Source organism: Camelus bactrianus, chromosome 29 (assembly GCF_048773025.1).
Source record: "Camelus bactrianus isolate YW-2024 breed Bactrian camel chromosome 29, ASM4877302v1, whole genome shotgun sequence".
NCBI classification, from domain to species: domain Eukaryota; kingdom Metazoa; phylum Chordata; class Mammalia; order Artiodactyla; family Camelidae; genus Camelus; species Camelus bactrianus.
This window is the reverse complement of record NC_133567.1, coordinates 11,894,222-11,914,813: the sequence shown is the minus strand read 5'-3', so window position 1 is coordinate 11,914,813 and position 20,592 is coordinate 11,894,222. Positions and strand designations below refer to the sequence as shown.

General features: G+C 36.4%; 1 protein-coding gene across 1 annotated transcript in view; it reads right to left on the bottom strand.

Annotated features, from left to right (window-relative positions):
• Positions 1 to 6,243: 6,243 nt before the first annotated feature.
• C29H8orf34 (chromosome 29 C8orf34 homolog) overlaps positions 6,244 to 20,592 on the bottom strand; it is a 238,264-nt gene continuing 223,915 nt past the window's right edge. The window contains 2 exon segments of the mRNA XM_010970618.3: positions 6,244 to 6,394; positions 17,926 to 18,019. Coding sequence (XP_010968920.2) covers positions 6,312 to 6,394; positions 17,926 to 18,019 — 177 coding nt within the window. The 3' untranslated portion in view covers positions 6,244 to 6,311.

The window sequence follows — 20,592 nt, the reverse complement described above, 5'->3', positions numbered from 1 at the left end:
AAGTCTTCCATGTTTCTTGCTCTTCCTTCGAATGGGATATATCTTGTACTACCCTGTACAGTTTGGCTGCTACTAACTTCTCATCAGCATCAACTGACAATACTGTGCATCCCCTACACTCCAGAAATACTCAGCTGTTCACTTCACCTGGTACACCACACTCTTCCTTGTCTCTGAATCTTTACACATGCTACTTTCTCAAAATATTCTTCAACTCCTTTTTCCATTAGTACCCCCTAATTCTCCTCAACCTCCTCCAGTTTCACCTGAATCACTTTCCCTTGCCCTTTAGATTGCAGGTTAACCAAAGCCCAAGAGTCCTTATCTTCAGTGTCGATTAGATGTTCCTCCTTAGCATCCTGTAGTTCACGCTTAAGCTCTGCTACAAATCACTATTTCTTTTCATGTTGTGTTCATACTAGCCACCTAGCTCCATGAATGCAAGGACAATGTCTTTCCCAACACTGTTGTCCCTTGGTCTAATGTGGTATTACATGCATAGTGAACTTTGACCAATACTTGTTGAATAAGCCTTATATGAAGCAGGGAAGGGGGAGTTGATATTCTCAGAGACCTGTGGAAGAGCCATCCCTTTCCTAAAGAAAGGAAGTGAAGTAATGGTCAACTCGCACAACATTGTCCTGAGGTCGATGTGATACTTAGTAGGGTGACTGTCTCCAGGAAAAGGCCAGTGAGCAAGAGGAGGACAGAAACTGACCAAGTGACGGCTGGAAGAAAGGATGGCTCAGATAAAGGCATTAGGGGTGACAGGTTTTAAAGAAAGACTCCCAACTGGAAGAACATTTGTATCCTCAGTTGAACATTTTTGAAAGTATTCTTCATAGTAAGGATTTTTAAATAGAGGGGTGCTCTGGTCCCATAAACTTACTCTCTTGCCTTCTCTCTTTTCTGCTCAAAAAATATACTATTTTCCATAGGTAAAACATTATCTCACATACATCTCAGCAATGTTCTCCTAGAACAGTCTACCTAAGCAATAGAAATAAAAGCAAAAAAACCCAAATAGGACCTAATTAAACTTACAAGTTTTTGCACAGCAAAGGAAACCATAAGCAAAACAAAATGGCAACCTATGGAATGGGAGAAAATATTTGCAGAAGATGAGACTGACAAGGGCTTGATTTCCAGAACATATAAACAGCTCATATGACTTAATAAGAAAAAAAAAAAAACCCAATCCAAAAATAGGCAGAAGACCTAAACAAGCAATGCTCCAGTGAAGACATACGAATGACCAATAGGCACATGAAAAAATGCTCAATATCACTAATTGTCAGAGAAATGCAAATCAAAACTACAATGAGGTATCACCTCACACCAGTCAGAATGGCCATCATTCAAAAGTCCACAAATGATAAATGCTGGAGAGGCTGTGGAGAAAAGGGAACTCTCCTACATTGTTGGTGGGAATGCAGTTTAGTGCAGCCATTATGGGAAACAGTATGGAGATTCCTTAAAAGACTAAAAACAGACTTACCATACGACCCAGCAATCCCACTCCTGGGCATATATCCAGAGGGAACCTTAATTCAACAAGACACCTGCACCCCAATGTTCACAGCAGCACTATTTACAATAGCCAAGACATGGAAACAACTTAAATGCCCATCGACAGATGACTGGATAAAGAAATTGTGGTATATTTATACAATGGAATACTATTCAGCTATAAAAAATGAGAAAATGCCATTTGCAGCAAAATGGATGGCCCTGGAGAATATCATTCTAAGTGAAGTAAGCCAGAAAGAGAAAGAAAAATACCATGTGATATCACTCATATGTGGAATCTAAAAAAAAAAAAATAGACAAATGAACTTATACATAAAACAGAAACAGACTCACAGACATAGAATACAGACTTGTGGTTGCCATGGGGAAGAGGGGTGGGAAGGGATAACCTGGGAGTTCGAGATTTATGGATACTGACTGGTATATACAAACTAGACAAACAAGTTTATACTGTATAGCACAGGGAAATATATTCAATGTCTTGTAGTAGCTTACAGTGAAAAAGAATATGAAAATGAATATATGTATATCCATATATGACTGAAGCATTGTGCTGTAACCAGAAATTGATGCAACACTGTAAACTGACTATACCTCAATAAAAAAATACATATACTGTTTTATAAGCCTTTAATTTGTTTTTATCCATAAAAAAATAACTTAAGAAAATTAGTCTCATGAGTTTCTATGGACACAAAAATGTTAATGTAAGAAATTTTATTATATTATTTGATTTAGGACTATGACTTCATTCATACAGTCAGAAGTTCTTTGTTTATTCTTCAGCCATGTTCTGGCCTTTAATATTTGTTTCTTTGACATTTATACAGGCAGTTTTATAATTTAACTATATGCCTTAAAGGTCCAGAAAGTAAACTTACAGTAAGACAAATAAGATAAAACAGATAGTAATGTACGCAATAGATTTACTTAGTTCCATTCATATAGCATCAATGCATCACACATTCCAAAAGCAAGCATCTGTCAAATTTAAAATGGATCATCTTAATTGGGTTCAATAATTGGATACATGGTCAAACAATTTTCATTGCATATGGTTTGGGGCATGCATTTCATTCCTTATTGGTCTGCTTTTTTTGAATTAACATGTCAATTATGTGCGTTGATAGGAACGGGGAAGATAACCAGAGGAAGGAGCAGTGGTGGAAAATATGCCTCTTGCTGCTGCAGAGAACACACATGGCAGGTGAAGACCAAAGAGCTAACTCCCAGAGAGACCTACATGGCACATTTTGGCACATGTGAGTAAGTATAATGTTTATTAGTCTAAAAAATGAGAAAATACTATAAAAATATAAGAAGTAGAAAACCCTAGACAAGTTAAAATACAGAAAAAATTTTAAGCCAAGTTATTTGAATCAGGCAATATTTAATGTATCAAAGAGTAATCTTAATAGCTTGGTATAAAGTAATCTAAACCCAGGACACTAACCACGTCAAAAGGCAGCAGGCATCCTGGCCAAGCCAGAATCCTTTGCCAGGGTTAGTGTTCTCTGATGACACACTTAGGCACCCCCCAGTTACAAGAGTACTGATTTTATTACTGATATTATAAAAATAACCACTCTCTAAGTGATTACATGTAGTAAATAAAATTAGAACTATACATAAGTATTTGAATAATTGCAATCTCTTTAAGGACCACTTGCAACTTCTGCCTGCTTCACAGACCTGCGGGGGAGAAACAAAATAAAAGAAGATGTGCTTAATGATATGTCTGTAGAGCAGTGTATTAAAAAGAAAGATTGGGATTTTAATGCTTTCCTAGACTCCATATGAACTTTTACAGTGGCAGTGCCTGCAGGGTAGCACCTCTATTAACCTCATTTTACCGCCATTGTGTCAATTTCTGGTGTCTGTGCAAAATATTTTTTTGCATATATAATATGTAGAAATATCTTGAGCTGTTAAAATAGATTGACTTCTCTCCAAATATGGCCAGTGAGAAATACCTGCAAGGTGTGTACACAATTACTCTCCTGGAAGGAATCATGAAAACTGAATTTAGAAAACTAGAGTGGCGTCAGGTGTTAGGGTGCCCACGTGCTACTTCAGCCCTGGAACTGTCTGTCCACAGTGCTTGACTGGAAAGAAGTTCTTGACTTTTTCCTAGAAGAACAGGACTGGGACAGCAAGCAGATAGGTCTGTGCTTCGAGCATACTTTATTTTACATTTTTTTTCTGCTTTGTGCCTTAGTTACATTTAATATTTCTGATTCACCCACTAGACCATAAACACCTTAAAAGAAGCATACCAATCTCCAGATTTCTCACAGGACCTGAAAATAGTTTGCAGTGCTTGCTCAGTAAGTCGTTGTTTGATGGGAGAGAGAGAAAGGCAGAAGGGAGGAAGGGAGATGGTGAAGACGGGAGTTGGGTTATTTGTACAAATACTTCTCCCTTATCTGGGAGGCGAGACTTAACCCAACCAGCTCCGGCTGACTCCTCTATCTGGCTCAGTCCCTCAGGCCTTAAACAGCACTTTCTCTGGGCCCTCTGACTGCTTTCAAGAGGGGATTCTTCTGCTGTGTACTCTTGTCTCATCCTAATGCTGGCATAGCAATCAGCAGCAGCACTGGATGTAAAGAACGTTCAATGTGTGACTTCATCACCCAGGAAGCTGGTGTCACCCACGACAGCGATGTGTTTTTTCTTGGCATAGTTCCTGATTCATCGTCAGCCTTTATTTCAGATAAATCCATGAATGATTTACTCATGAGATCTCAGGTTGAAGGGCAGTACGCCTATATGTCACACAAAGAACATTTGAAGGACTAAGGAAGAACCACATGATCTTCGTGTTCCTGCAATGGTAGGGTTATTCTCTAGAAGAGATACAATTTTTGTGTGTGATACAAAAGGACAGAACCAGAGAGAAGGCAGCTACGGGGATTCAGATTTTGGAGCAAACAGGAGAGTAATTTCTTTTAAAGTAGTTTCTAAACATTACAACTTAAATACATAGGTTGTTTGTTTTTGGTCACCATGCTGTAAATTACATCCTCATGACTTATTTATGTTACAACTGGAAGTCTGTACCTTTGACCATCTTCATCCATTCTGCTTACCCACTGCCTCTGGCAGCCACCAAGCTGTTCTCTGTAAATATAAGCTTGGTGTTTTGTTGTGTTTAGATTCCACATAAAAGTGACATCATATAGAATTTTGTTTTTCTCTGTCTGACTAATTAAACTTAGCATAATGACCTCAAGGTCTGTCCATGTTATTGTAAATGGCAAGATTTCATCATTTTTTATGGCTCAGTAATATTCTAGTGTGTGTGTGTGTGTGTGTGTGTGTGTGTGTGTGTGTACACCACATTTTATTTATCTATTCATCCCTTGATGGACACCTGGGTTTTTCCATATCTTGGCAATTGTAAACAACGCTTCAATGAACATGGGGGTACATATAGCTTTTCAAGACATTTTTTGTTTGTAACCACCCAGACAGTATTGTGCAGATGCAAATACAGCTGAGCCTTGAACAACATGGGTTTGAACTGTGCAGGTCCATTTACATGTGGATTTTCTTCCCAATAAATATGTTCTATACAATCCACAGTTGACTCAATTCACAAATGTGAAACCACAGGTACAGAGAGTTGACTGTGAGGTAATATATGGATTTCCAACTATGTGGAGAATGGGTACCTTAACCCCCACATTGTTCAAGGGTCAAGTGTATACAACTGTGAATGTGTTTATGCATTTATATATAACAAAAAATGAATTACATCTAATATACTGTCTTGTGACTCACTTTTTAAATGTAACAATATTCTAAAAATGTTTCCACACCAGAATATATATAGACATAGAAGATAAATAGGTGGATCCAGTTAATATCAGTACAAATCTATGTATATATCCCATTAATAGCTATCTCATTCTTCATAATAGATGCACAGTATTCCATTATATAGATTGCTATTTTTTTTTAATCAATCCTCCTTTTTTGGTCATTAGGTTGTTTCCACTTTTTACATTTTCCATGTTTTATTATAAGACAGTTTCCAAGTTTTATTATAAAACATATGCAATGAACATAATAATATTCTGATAACTACACAGTAGTGCATTGCAGAAAGTATTTCCTTAGGTGATTCCTTAATGCAAAATTATTGAGTCAATGAGCAATTAGAGCAGAGCACGGGAGGGGTGTACCTCCCATTACTCAAGATGTTCACATAGAAGCTGGTTAATCATTTGATAGGGGCATTGCAAAGAAGAGATGAGCATTAGATGGAAAGAGAAGTAGATAATTCTAAAATTCTTTCTCATCTTGATATTTTGTGATTCTCTGAATGCTGTGGACAAACTCAACCCTTTCCTTCCCTCTGTAACACACTTGAGAGAAAATGCTGAGCATTGTTCATCTTTATGTAGCCAGTTCATAGAACAGCCTCATGTCGTGGATGTGAAACTGTTCTGAGACGCTGTATCTCCAAGATACATTTAACGGTGTCATAGAGTCCACGGTCCGCACAATGGGGGTGTAGGTTTTCATCTCACGTATATCTAAACATGATTTTCCTGCCAGGGAGTAGGGGTTTCAAATCCCACTTCCTCAGCATTGGAGAACACAGATTCACTGAGCAGCCTGAGATCCACAGAACATCACAAAAGAAAGAGAAAACACCATGCAGAGTCATTGGAGGAAAATCCTTTTCTCATTGTAGGTCATGAGGACTATGTATTTTTTTAAAAAATCAGAACTTTCGAGTAGCTGTGAATGGTGCCCGTCACCTGACATTGATACTAAGTGCCCTGAGCAAACGTACCAGAGTAGACCAGTGCGGGACAAGAAGAACATGGAACACAAAGGAGAAGATCAGCAGAACCTGCACAATGAAAGAAGAAGAGGTAATATGCCGGACTAGGGGAAACAAACAGCCCATTAAACACGAGTTCCTTCTGGTCTGACCAATTTTTAGAGAGGATTAACTGAAATTAACACCAGAACGACATTCAGAATATACAGTGACTACAGTTACGCATAAGTTCACGGTTTAATAGTGTGTATATTCTCATTTCATAATTCAGTCATTTTCAATGTGAACTTTTTCTGATTTTAAATAAGGACTAGGGCAAAATCCCCCTCCAGATATGTATGTGGACTGAAGGATGATCCCACCTGAATCACTGTCATAATTCTTTCAGCCAGCATGGGTTAGGCAGAGAGCTACAGAGAGCTACCCTAACACAGCTTCTTCAGGACTGGATAGATACACGTCACAGTATTGTGGTGCTGTGATCATCACAAAATTATTACCATGTTTACCTGAAGAAGTGCATATTTACACACACACACTATCTTTTTAATGCCTTGCACGTAATATTGTACGCTAATATTAAGTCCTCTGAATGCATCCGAGGCAGAAGAGCAGTTCCTAGTAGGACAAGGGGAGGTGAGCATTCTAGTTTAAAAGAGCGGAGAAGTAAACAGAAGATCAAAGAAAGTGAAATAAAGGCATCAAGGGAGATAAGCTTTCACATTTCTTGGAGAGAAAGGAAATAGATTAAGTCTTAAGTTTTCCAAGGCAGATCTTGGAATGCTGGTCCTGCAAGGTGTTAATATAGATGATCCACAAACAAATAGTTCCTTGATCAAAGACTTTTGGACAAAATACCATCTGCCTTTTGGAAGATCAAAATACACACCAGCATATTAAAGGCTCTTTGAAGTCTTATAATAAAGGGAAACTACTCAACCTGATATTTATCCAAGTTATTTGATAATAGATTTCCAGGTAACTCACTTTTTAAAGTTCTCTAGGGATACACTGGTTGAACACGGCTTCAGCGAGAGTGAAAGAGGCATGCCAATGCAACTGCCGCTTCTTGTAATTCAGCAGCAAAATAGTAATAAAAAAAAAAAAAAGCACGAGTTTTGTACTCAGATAGGCCTGAGGTCAAATTCTGGCCCCATTTCTTTTTATACATGTGACCTTGAGCAAGTCGTCATCGCTCAGCATCCTCCACAGAGTGGGGTTTATAAGGGGAACATCTTTGGAAATAACATTAAGCAGTGAGTATTTGACAATTTTAGAGAATTCAAATTTAGATGAATAGGAACTACAAGAGACATGTGAATTCAAGGTGGGGCTTGCTTATGGAGAGTTGATGGTGAAGAAACCTGGAGAACTTGGCAAATGTGGAGAAATCTTACACATACAGGGGCTTTGAATAAAATAAGGATGCATTCATGTCTGAATGTTCTTTACCACCCAAAGATATGAGAGGTGCTGGCAAGAGAGCAGTTGAATTATGCTCTATGTTAATAGTTCCCTTAAGTTTTAAGTGTATCAGAATCACCTGGAAGGCTTTTAAAACACAGATTGCTGGAGTCCACCATCGGAGTCTCTGACTTAGTAGATGTGGGGTGGGGCCCAAGGAAACCGCCAAGTTCCCGAGAGGTGCTTGCTGCCGTTTGTGGACCACGCTCTGAACACCACTGTTCTGCGCAGCATGGACGTTAGGGTGAAGGATGAAGCCAGCTGTGGTCTGGCAAACTTGAAGAAAAAGGAGTAGTGGTGCCTGGATACCAAAGTAAGACTGAAGTGTGGGTTTAGTAGGAAATAGAGAATCTGAAAGGTAGAAGGTTTGGGACAGAGAGTACATTATAGCAATCTGAGATCTCAGAGTTGGATGCTATTTCACATTTGACAAGAAAAAACATTACACTGCCTTACAAGAGCCCTAGATTTGAGAAGACCAAGGAATTATAATAGTAGGACATTGGGAAAATCCCCAAATGAAACTTAAAGTTTCCTAAAGACAAGAGTGTGGCAGAGGGGAAAGCAGCGACCCAAATGTCAGCACCCCATACGAAAGAACAGAAGTGATTAGCGAGATTACAGTGACAAAGAAAGACACAGGACACCAGGACAAATGACAGGAGCCTAAAGAGAAGGGGAATTCCAGGTAGAAGATTAATGACACCATGCTGTGATGGAAAGCAGCAGCTTCCCCTGGTGAAGGCTAAAAAGGGAAGCGGTGTCTTCTAGGAATCATTTGAAATGGGGCAAAAAAAAAAAAAAAGGCATGGGGAGGGTTCTTTGAATAGCATTGAAGAATGATCAGTTTGCAAATCGAATTCCTGTTTCATAGACCACAGTGGAAAGATCTGGGAAATATGTCAGCAGTGGTTAAGAATACAAATACACAAGAAGATTTTAGTTTGATAGGGGCAGCGGAGCAAGGCAGACGGCCAAGGACAACAGGAACGAAAGACAGCAGTAACTGATCGCACGTTTCTGAACTGAACTTCAGCACAACGTCCCTGTGTGACAGCTGACTGAGGTGTCCGCCTTACACGGCTGCCCTCTGTGATACAGGACTGCCCGGACGGGGGACAGCCAGTTCTTCCCCACATTTGTGGGGATGTAAGTAACGACGCAGCTTTGGTGGGGAAAGAACAAGCCACAAAGTCTAGAAGGAAAGATGATATTTTTGTTTGCAGATCAGAACCCTCTTCTTTCCTCTTCAGTGCTACAGGTACAGGGTTACTCAGTGGAGAACAGCAACACAATCCCCTGTGGCAACACATCACAAACCCATGTGTAGGGACTGATGTAAATGCTGCTGTGTTAACGCTCCCTGTTCACTGCAACTCTGATTGAACTATCGCTACTGCAGAGGAACAACACACCGAACATATGAAGTGTCATTGAATGTGCTGTGTCTTCTGTACATCGGTAAATCATTTATTGTACACGTCCGTCTATGTTTCTAGACACGATGGCCTCCCTGAATAATCAGAAGATGGAGACAGGCTTGGCTGCTTGCTTGAGTGATCTTCAAGTCACTTAGCCAATCTGAACTAAATTTATTCATTAATTCAATTTATTCAGTAAATACTTACTAAGTAAATACTGAATGTATAAATATTTATTAGTGTTGAACACTTACAGTGTAAAATAAGAATATTAAGGTTAAATTTTCCTAATAGGTTAATTTTTGGAATTAAGTATGTGGAAGCCATTTATAAATTATAAAGCCTTATATAACTAGTAGAAACTTTCAGAAAATTGTTTTAAATATTAACAAATGGATAAACTTTTGTGTCCTAATACGAAGGGGAAAGTCATGTATAATTTATGCTTAAGAATACGAAGGAAAGCTATGTTTTGGGTCTGAAGAGTGTTTAATTATACTAAAATTGATATACAGTTTTGGGATATTTAGTCAACATTTCAAAACAAGTCATTTTGAAGAAATTTGGCAGTATGCTTTGAACAGTTGTTCTATTTTTAATAGCTTGCTATGGGATTGAAAACATGCTTAATGTAATTACTAAATGTTATTTATTTTATTCTGTCAAAATTTTACTTTTTATGTTTATCATATATGCCTCCCTTAATTTTCTGGATGACTTTGCCTGTAGATAATAATTTGGAGCACAGTATAAATATAACTAAATCAAGTTGAAGTTTATATTAAAAGCAGATTTCCTACCCAAATGTATTACTGCTTGTTTCTTTATATGTCATTTTCCTTATTTTTATATTTTATGGTGCTTTCTTTATGATACAAACTCTTTTTAGTGCGCAGTGAAATAATTCCTTTCTTGATACCATCTATACACACATTCCTTTCCCCTCCCTCCCTTTTAAGCTTCTAGAAATGCAGTGACATTTCAGAGCAGAACATGTGGCTTTAGATTAAGTTAGAACGCAAATTCCACTTATTAATTGCATATCCTTGGGAAAGGTTTTTAACAAATCTGCGTTTGTAGCATCAGTAACATCACCGTCACATCAAATTGTTGCGAGGATTAAAGGAGATACTACATAGCACATAACAACAAAAATTTAATAAATGTCAGTCCTCTTCCATGTTCTCCTTTTTTAGAGATACATGTGTTTCTACATAAGCCTTCAAATTTCAATTACTCTTAATAGGTGTTAAGGAGAAACTGAAAGCTAGAATTCTAAATATATCCCCAAATAGACTGTAGTTTTATTTTATGTCAGACTATGTGACAATTTTCCCAGTTTATTATTAAATTATACATCTATTAGAGTATACGTTAACTTTCTCAGTGAAAAAGATTTATTATGCACATTTTTGAAGTTCTGTACTTAGAACTCCTATTCTATCTTTATACATCCTCTTAATTATGCCTACACAAATAGTTTCTTCAGCCATGAAGTGTATTTCCAGGCTAGGATTTCTTGCCAGATCGTAAAAACAAGTATTCCACTACCTTCTCAGAGTCTATGCCAGTCTACGCTAGCTGAGACAATAAAAATATAGCATCTTCTGTTCATTAATTTTTTTTTTTTTAGTTTGATAAAAGTAAGCACTTGAGTCGGAAGCAGCAGAAAAAAGAATAATACAGTAGGTTGAGATCAGTGATCACATAGCTGCAGGTACTCCCATTAGTAGCTGTGAGACGCACTCTCATAGCCTGGGATAACACGTAAGAGCACTGCTCAAGACAGGCACACCATGCATGAGCCCACCAAAGGGAGAGGCCACTCTTTTTGCCCCAAATTGGGGCTATAAAACCCCTCTCACCTCTGCAGTGGCAAGGCATATTAAAGGCAATAAGTTGAATGCAAATGTCATAAATAATTAAGGAAAAAAATGAGCTGTAGCTTCACAAATGAAAAGATAAATCATTCCTGGCTAGTAAGTAAAAGGCAAAGGTATTTGGCAGAGAACCTTGGAGGAGAGCATTCTCCCTTATTCCCATGTAGTTACATGTATCTCTGAGAGTTACAATCTGAGAATTCACCAACTGTAGATGCACTTGAGTGAGAGCCCTTCCTCTGCAATTTACTAGTGTGGGGGCCACAGGGAAGAAGCAGGACCTTAAATAAGTCTCCTGGCTCCTAGTTTTTTACCATTCCATCATAGCTTCTAAAAAATGAAATTAGACTCCCACTGAGAATATTAAATGACACATGTTTGTGCTCACAATAGAACAGTGAGTCCACTAGAAAACTACATTGAGAACCTAGCAAGTGCATGGAAGGAATTCCATGCAGAAGTAAGAACAATGCCACTAATAAAAACATCAGTAATGGTAAATAGAAACCTAATAATAAGTGAGAGACTAAAGTCCTTGTAGGACAAAAGATAAGTTAATATTGTCATTAATTTTTTAACGAATAGAAATCATTTCATATGGCATATGCTTAGTTAATCCTAAGTAAAAACTTAGAATTTACATACTATGTATCTACTATGTTTGGCACACTTTAAAGCGATGAAAAAGTTAGTATTTTCTTACTCTGTAAAAACAAAATGCATAATCTGAAAATGTGTTGACTGTGCTCAAATTTATTGAAATATACTGGAGTGAGAAATGTAACATCCAGTAATGGCTGGGTAAATTATTCAGATAAAGTATTCCACTAAAAATATGTAAAAGAGTTGGACAAAATATTTTTTTAATTGAAACATAGTTGACATAGAATATTATGCTAATTTCAGGTGTACTACATAATGATTTGACATTTCATACATTATGATATGAGCACCACAATAATTCTAGTAACTACTGGTCCCCATAAAGTTATTATAATATTATTGACCATATTACATCCTGTGAATTATTTATTATATTAACTGGAGGTTTGTGTCTCTTAATTCCCTTTACCTACTTTGCCCATTGTCCACACCTCTCCCTTCTGGTGACCACTAATTTGTTTTCTGTACCTATGTGTCTGTTTCTGTTTTGTTTTGCTTGTTCATTTGTTCTGTTTTTAGATTTTATAGTTTTTAGACCTCTTTTATCTCTTTAGTTAGATTTATTCTTAGGCATTTTATTCCTTTTGAGGCAATTTAAATGGGATAGTTTTCTTAATTTCTCTTTCTGTATATTGATTTTGTATCCTGCAACTTTACTGAATTCATTTATGAGTTCTAATAGTTTTTAGTGGCATCTTTAAAATTTTCTCTATATAGTATCTTGTCATCTGCAAACAGTGAAGCTTTCACTCCTTCCTTCACAGTTTGAATTCTTTTTATTTCTGTTTCTTGTCTGATTGCTGTGGCTAGGACTCCTTACACTATGTTAAATAAAAGTGGCTAGAGTGGGCATCCTTGTCGTGTTCTTGATCTTACAGAAAATACTTTCAGCTTTTCACCCTTGAGTATGATGTCAACTGTGGGCCTGTCATGAATGGCCTTTATTAAGTTGAGGTATGTCCCTCCAAACCCAGTTGTTGAGAGTATTTATCATGAAAGAAGGCTAAATTTTGTCAAACGCTTTTTCTGCATCTGTCGAGGTGATCATTTGATTTCTGTCCATCGTCTTGTTTTGTTAATGTGGTATATCTTGTTGATTGACTGTGGATATTGAACCATCCTTGCATCCCTGGCATAAATTCCATTTGATCATGGTGTATGATCCTTTTAAGATATTGCTGAATAGAGCTTGCTAATATTTTGTTGAGGAATTTTGCATCTGTATTCATCAGGGATATTGGCCTGTAATTTTCTTTTTTTGTAGTATCTTTGTCTGGTTTTAGTATCAGTCTAATGGTGGCCTTGTAGAATAAATTTGGGAGGATTTCATCCTATTCAATTTTTAGGAATAGTTTGAAAAGGATAGGTGTTAGTTCTCAACTATTCCATGGAGATTTGCATGAGGAAGGCTCTATATGAAGAGAAATCAAGGTCCCTGATCATGAGCCCTGAATAAACTCTTAGGCAACAGTGACTACCAACATGTTATTCATGTGAGTTACCCATCTTCTAAATGTATCCTCCAACCCCACTTAAACCACTCTAGCTGCTGCTTCATGGAAAAGATATAAGCTTTCCTAGTTGAACCCTGTCCAAATTGCAGATACGTGAGTTAAATAAGTGATTGCTTTTTTAAGCCATAAAGGTTTTGAGTGATTTGTTATGCAGCAATAGCTGACTAGAAAAGAAGACAGAAAAGACTTGTGACAGAGACATGGAGAGAGAGAGAATATGATACAACTCAAAGCTGCCAAATATATAAAAGCTATAGATTTAGAAGCATTCTCATCACCCAAGTTTAATACAAAGAAGCCAAGTTTCAGCTGAAAATAGTCACACCTAGGTACACATCATGGTAAAGTTGCAAAAATAAAAGACAAAGTGAAAATCTTAAAAACATTGAAGTAAAACTGACAGGTGACTTCACAACATGATAAAATGATACCTTCAAAGTGCTGAAAAGAAAAAAAAAAAGCCTTGACTTTTATATCCAGTGAAAATACTCTTCAAGAAAAATGGAGGATGAAGAAATTTCAGACAAAGATAATTCATCATCAGAAATCACAAACTAATATAAATATTAGCTGATATTCTTCAAGCCAAAGAAAAGTAATTTAAGATGGCATCTCATAGAGGAAGAAAGAAGTGAACAGCATCAAGGAGAGTAAAATTTGAGGAAAATGTAAACGAATATTGGCAATATATGACAATAATAATAAAGCTTTGTAGTGTTTAAAATATATAGGAAATTTAAATACATGGCAACACTAGTGAATAATTAAAAATGGATTTCTAAGTAAAAAGGATAAAAGGATCAATGAACATGAGGCTCTGCTAAATAAACAATACATGCTGCAATCTCAAGAACAATAATTGAAAGGATATTAAAAGGGTATGCGACCTTCAACCTTGTAGGATTCAAGAACTGGTAACATCTTAGGCAGTATGCCAATGTAAACAGAAAAACTTTGGGCAGCTAGAAGGAGATAATTTTGGCTAACAAGGAAGTCCCATGATCCTATCAGACAGCAGAGATTAACCTTAATTCACAATGATTGATTTTTCCTCCTAAAAGTTAGGCTGCACCATTAGTCCATGTTTACCTTCTTTGCTTAGTAAAGTAGGTTTTTAAAAACCATTATATTAGTAGAATTTTGTAAATGGCATTTCTTAGGGAGATGATGATCTCTGTTTGAAATAGCACTCATGTGCAGGTAGCTTAAAAACTAATTTTCTTCTCACTGAGTTATGAAATATGTAAAGGGCCAAATACCTGGGCCTCCCCATCATTTGTGTGAGTGTTAGCCAAAGCTACAGATATGAATCTTCTCCTCAGAGTTCCTCTCTAGGTAAAGATTTCCCCACTGTGTACTTTATCCATTCACATTTCTTATCCTTACAATTTGGACCCTCTCTGGTTTTTTTCATGGCTTACCTTTTCAGGCTTATTTCTCTCTAATCCACTGTAAATGTCCAGTGTCTTCCCCAGATAGTATTAACTGCTATGTTCCCTAGGCAACCAAACAATGCTCTTTCTGCCTCTGTGCAATTGCCCAAGCTATAGTCTTGCTTGTAAGACATTCTTGCCCATCCCTGCCCTCCAAAATCTTACCCATCTCTCAATTCCAAAACCACTTTCTTCACGAACATCCCTCTAATTCCATATTTCTTCTGTGGATTTAATGTTATATTTCCCTCCTTTAGCTTCCTTAGCATTCTATTTATCTCTTAAGAAATAGTATGCCTTATGCTACAGATTCTTATGCACGTCTCTGTAACTTACTATTGAAAAGAGATAACTTTTTTTGCAACTCCCATAACATAGAGCAGCTTCTCCTTCTAAATATGTTGACTCTTCAAGATCCATAAACATGATTGTTCTCAGGAGGAATCTGGCCAATGGGGCATATGGAACGTATTGGAGACTCTTATCCAAATTCCTTGTTTGGGACAAAAATGTCCAGGTCTGTTCAATTTGTGAAGGTGAAGCAGGTCAATGTTGAGGGGAATAATGGAACAGTCTGTCTAGCGTGAATACGCTCAAGTTCCTTCAGTAACTGAAAATACACAGGACAAAATCCATAGAGAACAGAAAAATAGCCTTGCAGCCAGCCAGTACATTCCTCCCATTTATGAAAGATGCATCTCATCTGATAGAAGGCTGCCCTATAAGCTAAGTCCACCAAGGTTAAAAAATGAACTAGATGTTCCTTCAGTTTGTTGTCACTATTGTATTTTATAGTTTTAAGCCACACCTAGAAAAATAAAAGAATATTCCAAGACAAACAAAAAGTATTTGGTAAAAGAATTAAAAACATGTGCTACTCACTTATAACTTTGATTTTTCAAAATAACAAAGAATTGGACCATGTATCTCCTATTTTTAATCTTAAAGAATTCAACTCCATACAATACTCCAAAAATTTTTGCGTTTCAAAAGAACAGTTCAGCTGTCTCGTTGTTTAAATACAATCTTCTCTGATACCTGTTTTTAAATTTTCTGACCAGTATTGCATGTGACAAGGAGTTCTAATAAACAAAGCAGGTAATCTGAAGCATGTAACCTTATATATTTTGCTGAGTAACTTGACACATTTTTCCTTTACACTTAATAATAGTTTATTTGGTGAGATTAAGTTTTATATGTTATTAAATGTTACCCTTTAAATTTTTTCTAGGAACTTAGAAATCAATTGAACCATTCATAATATCAGACTTTTACCCCAGACATGAGAAACATTTAAAGTAAGAATGCCACATGAATAATTCAGAGTCATTTGGTCTCTAGAAACTGCAAAAACTTATTTATAACCAAAATAATTCTCTACAATCAATATTAGAATGAAAAATTTCAATTTGACATTAGAATGCTTTGCTTCTAACAGATAATTAGAAGCAATTATTAACTTACTTTTATATTTATTAGCCAAGTATTAATTCTTAAATATTTATTATAATAACAGATATAAAACATGCAAATGTTGACATATCTAAATTAGCGGATTTATTGACTGGTATGAGTTCTGATGCCCTAAACTTTTTTTCATTTGTTTGCTTGTTTTTAGCTTGGTTATTCACGTTTATAAATCCAAAATGTAGTTAGAGGGTGCTGGCTGGCTTGACTCGAGCTGTTTTATGACTTTATGCCTTTGTAGATGTTGTACCTACTGATTAGAGGACCTGACCCTCAATTTTACTCCACATTTATCTCCTCAAGTTTCAGCCTTTCTTCTCTATTCTCACACTTTGTGTCCAGACTTAACTTACAGATGGGAAAAGCAGCCTAGAGAAACAAGGCCCAAAGTTTAACAACATTATGAAGGCAACTCTGAAAGCAGAACTCTCTGATTCATTGGACTTTTTCATCCCAGTAGTTCTCAACCTTTAGGATAAGCAAAGATCAACTGAGGAGTTTACCAGGAATACAGAATTCAGAGTCCCATGCACAGAGATTCTGCTTCGGTGTGTCTGAAGTGGAGTCCAGGAAAATGAGTATCAAACAAGTACCCCAGTAGATTCAGACATCTGTAATTTGACTTATTTAGTGACTTTGGATTATAATCTGAGAGATTAAAAACAAACACACTCCTGACATGAGTTTTTAAAATTTGTGATGTAGACTTTTATATCACCGTCATAGTAAGAAAAAAAAGTCTACTCAAAGGTTCTGCTTATTTTGTTTATAATAAAAGTTTTTAAAGATTCCCATTTAATTATTCAAGACATCTTTTCCTAAATGGTGATCTTTTATAAAACTTATCTGCAATAAGTCTTATTTTAAAGTGATGCAATAAGAAATATGCACCATTCCAGAGAGCCTGACATTATTTGGAAACTTCCCGCCATGATAATTTTGTCTCAGGAGAAATCTGAAAATTCCATGAAATAACTTATGTATAATTTATAGAAAGCTGAGTCAAGAAACAGGTGTTGCCACTGGAATGATGAATCTTGTCCTTTTCCTCACTCATAAATTTCGAATACATGAGCCCCTAGACTCTAAATCAGATGCTGGGTTCACGTAGGTTTCTGTCATTTATTTTCTTTCACAGAGAAAATGAAGTAGATGATCTATACATACCTTGCCAGCTGGTCCACAACCTCACACACTGAGTACAAATACCAGTACCTCAGTGGCTCCATCTTACAAGTACTTGTCCCAGGACTTCAGTGTTAGATGCGGCTCTTGAAAAGTATTTGCTTCTCTGTGCTATGAGCTTGGCTACGTTGCTAGCTAGCATTCCATTTCCAGATGGCTCCTATTATCATCTAATTATTTTTAAAACTTGACTTTATTTCAAACAGTTTACCATTGTCAAGGGTCACCTCCAAGTACGACATTCCTAAAATCAAGTATTTTGGGTTCTAGATCTATGGTTAGGAGAATTTAAGAACGACCTTCTTTAGAGTGATTGATAGACCCAATGGCAAAATCTATGGCTAAACTATAAATCCAATATTAAAATTTTAATAAAACTATAAATAATTTTATGACAATTATTCAGTCACAATTATTATTATAGACCCAAAGTCTGGCTTACCTTTACATGTTCTCCCTGAACAAACCTGAATGGTTTGCAGATACTGTTTGATGTCACGAAAGGGATACAGTATCATCACGGATGCCCTCCGGCTCAAAGCAATTTGCCCATCAATAGCAAAGTCTACTCACATTTATCCTGTTCTGCTTCCACGCCCTCACTTTCTGTGTCACTTGGCAAGATCCATGGTTGATGCACCACCTGCAGTTGCTTTAAAGAGTCATCCTGCCAAAGAAGAAAGTGATTTGGATTAAACTCTAGTTGATATTGTGAATACCAATATGGACAAACACTTCAGTCCCTATGAATTACATGTCCAAAAAACCATAATAACAATTTCCTCACAATAGAGAAGACTTCTAAGTTTAAATTCCTTTTCATTTCATGGACACACCATGAACTTTGAACTCATTTTTTTTCTTTCTCTTTTTAATAAGATATAATGTCCTTATAAGAAAAAAAATATCTAGACCTTGTTCCTTTCTGAATTAATATTTTCATGGAATTCTTGGCACTTGTTCTTGAAAATATAATAATGAAATAGTCAATATAAAGTTCCATAAAACATGCATGTTTGCCATCAAGGTTCCAAATTCCCTTAAATGAGAATAAAGACTAGTAGGATTTACAGAATATTCTCAACTTAGCCTTCAGTACTACTTTACTGCCTCCTTCCTCTTATTACTTCCTTATTTTTGTTAATATATTTCTCAGATACATCCTTGCTGCCCCGCTCCTGCCACTGTCCTAAAGCACACCTTAACCATCTCCCATCCTGGCTGTACTGAAAGCCATCTAGGAAGTTATCTAGGATTAAGACTCATACCCTCCTTATTCTCTCCACCAGTTCCCTGCTAAAGCGAGTTTTTTAAAATGTCATATGATGTATTCATCACCTTGTATATAATCCTTGAATGGTCTTCTCATTATTCCCAGTGTAAAATCTAAACTCAGGGCCCTTCATGATATAGACTTGTCTAGCTTCTGATCTACCGCCACTTCCATCTCCATCCCAACCCGACTCACACTTCCAGCCCAGCTATAATTAACTGGTAGCACCTTAATTTTTCATCCTCTCTAATCTACCAAGATGCTTTCCTATGTTATACTTCTTTATAGATCTTTATATGTACGTGGGTTACTAAACACACAGTTATCTCTGGCAGCTGAGAGGACTTAGATACAATGACACTCCAGTAGTAACAAATGCAACTACCACCCAGATCTTGATTTCTAAGACGATTTTTCAATGAAAAAAACAGGAATCTTAGGGAAATTATTGATTCTTGGACCAAGGCAGGAAACATACAAGATAAACCTGGAGCATCTCGTTGTGCCGGAAAACAAAAAAGTGCTAAGACACATACACACACAGAGAATGATGGGGGTATTTCAAAGGGATAAAGGAGCCAACTGAAAAATCTCTCAGTGGCCAAAGCTAGAACAATTTGAGCAATAAAGTAAATAAAGTAGCACTGGGTTACTACTCCACATGTAAAATAAATATCTATGAATCCATTCTAATGAAAATAAATTACTGACTACATGAACAAATGGGCAAGAAGAGACAAATATGCCATGCAGGAGGATTTCAAATAATTTATGTAGATACTTAAGGAAGTGGAAAATAACTTCCCACATCTTTAGTGTGGCTACATATAGTGACTTTCTTCCAAAGAGTACAATATGGAAAGAGAAGGCAAAAAGAGTAACTCGACTATGGAAAAAACTGACAAACACTATCTAAAACCAGGTGATTAAGGTCAAAATCAACAGTAATAATTCCTATCGATAGTATGTACCCGAGATAGAAATGGAATTTTGTCCGATGGTCTTCCTCCTAAAAACACATTATCCAAGTCTAACCATGAGAAATACCATACAAATCTCATCTGAGGGACAATCAACAAAATATATGACCACTACTCTTCAAAACTGTTATAGTCATCAGACACAAGGGAAGTCTGAGGAATGGTCGCATAACTAGAAAAGGCAACGTGATATATCAGGTGGGTTCTTAGGACCATAAAAAGGAGGTTAGGGGAAAACTGAGGAAACATGAATAAAGCATGGATTTAGCTACTCATAGTGTATCAATACTGGTTATTAATTGTGACAAATGTACCTTTTAATGTAAAGTAATAACAATAGTTGAAACTGGGGGAGATGTTTATAGGAATTCTACTACCTTCACAGTAATTCTGTAAATCTAAAACTATTATAACATAAAAAGGTTTATTTAAAAAATTGAAATACTAAAACAAAAAATTTTAATGAGTTTCATTTTAAAATGAATTTCATTTTTAAAAACACAACTCTTGTAGCATCAGTAACTCTTGAAAATAGTTTGTTAATCGGATTAAAATTAAAATTCCTACCATAAGAGAGATGGGCTTTGCAGTGAAAAGTGCCCCCAGGATTAGGAGTCACAGTTCTTTACCCTGGCTAATCTAGGGCATGTCACTTCCCCTCTTGGGATAAAATGAAGCAGGTGAAGGTGCTGGATTCAATGATGTACTTTACAATTAGTAAATTTCTAGATTTTGATTCCTTTAGACTCTCAGCAGAATGAGAGGCACTAAATGGACTATTGTAGAAAAAGTCAGCAAAAGATTCAATCTTGGAATATACAATTTAGGTATAAATCAGTGTTTATTTTTAGGATTTAACCTTTTTTTTCAAATTTATCAAGTATGGATTTGGTCTTACAGGGCTATACTCCAGAAGCAGTGTAAATGTGAAAAATCTTGGCTTTAAAATTCCCTGAGTATAGAGAACAACAGAAGTAAAATTTCAAA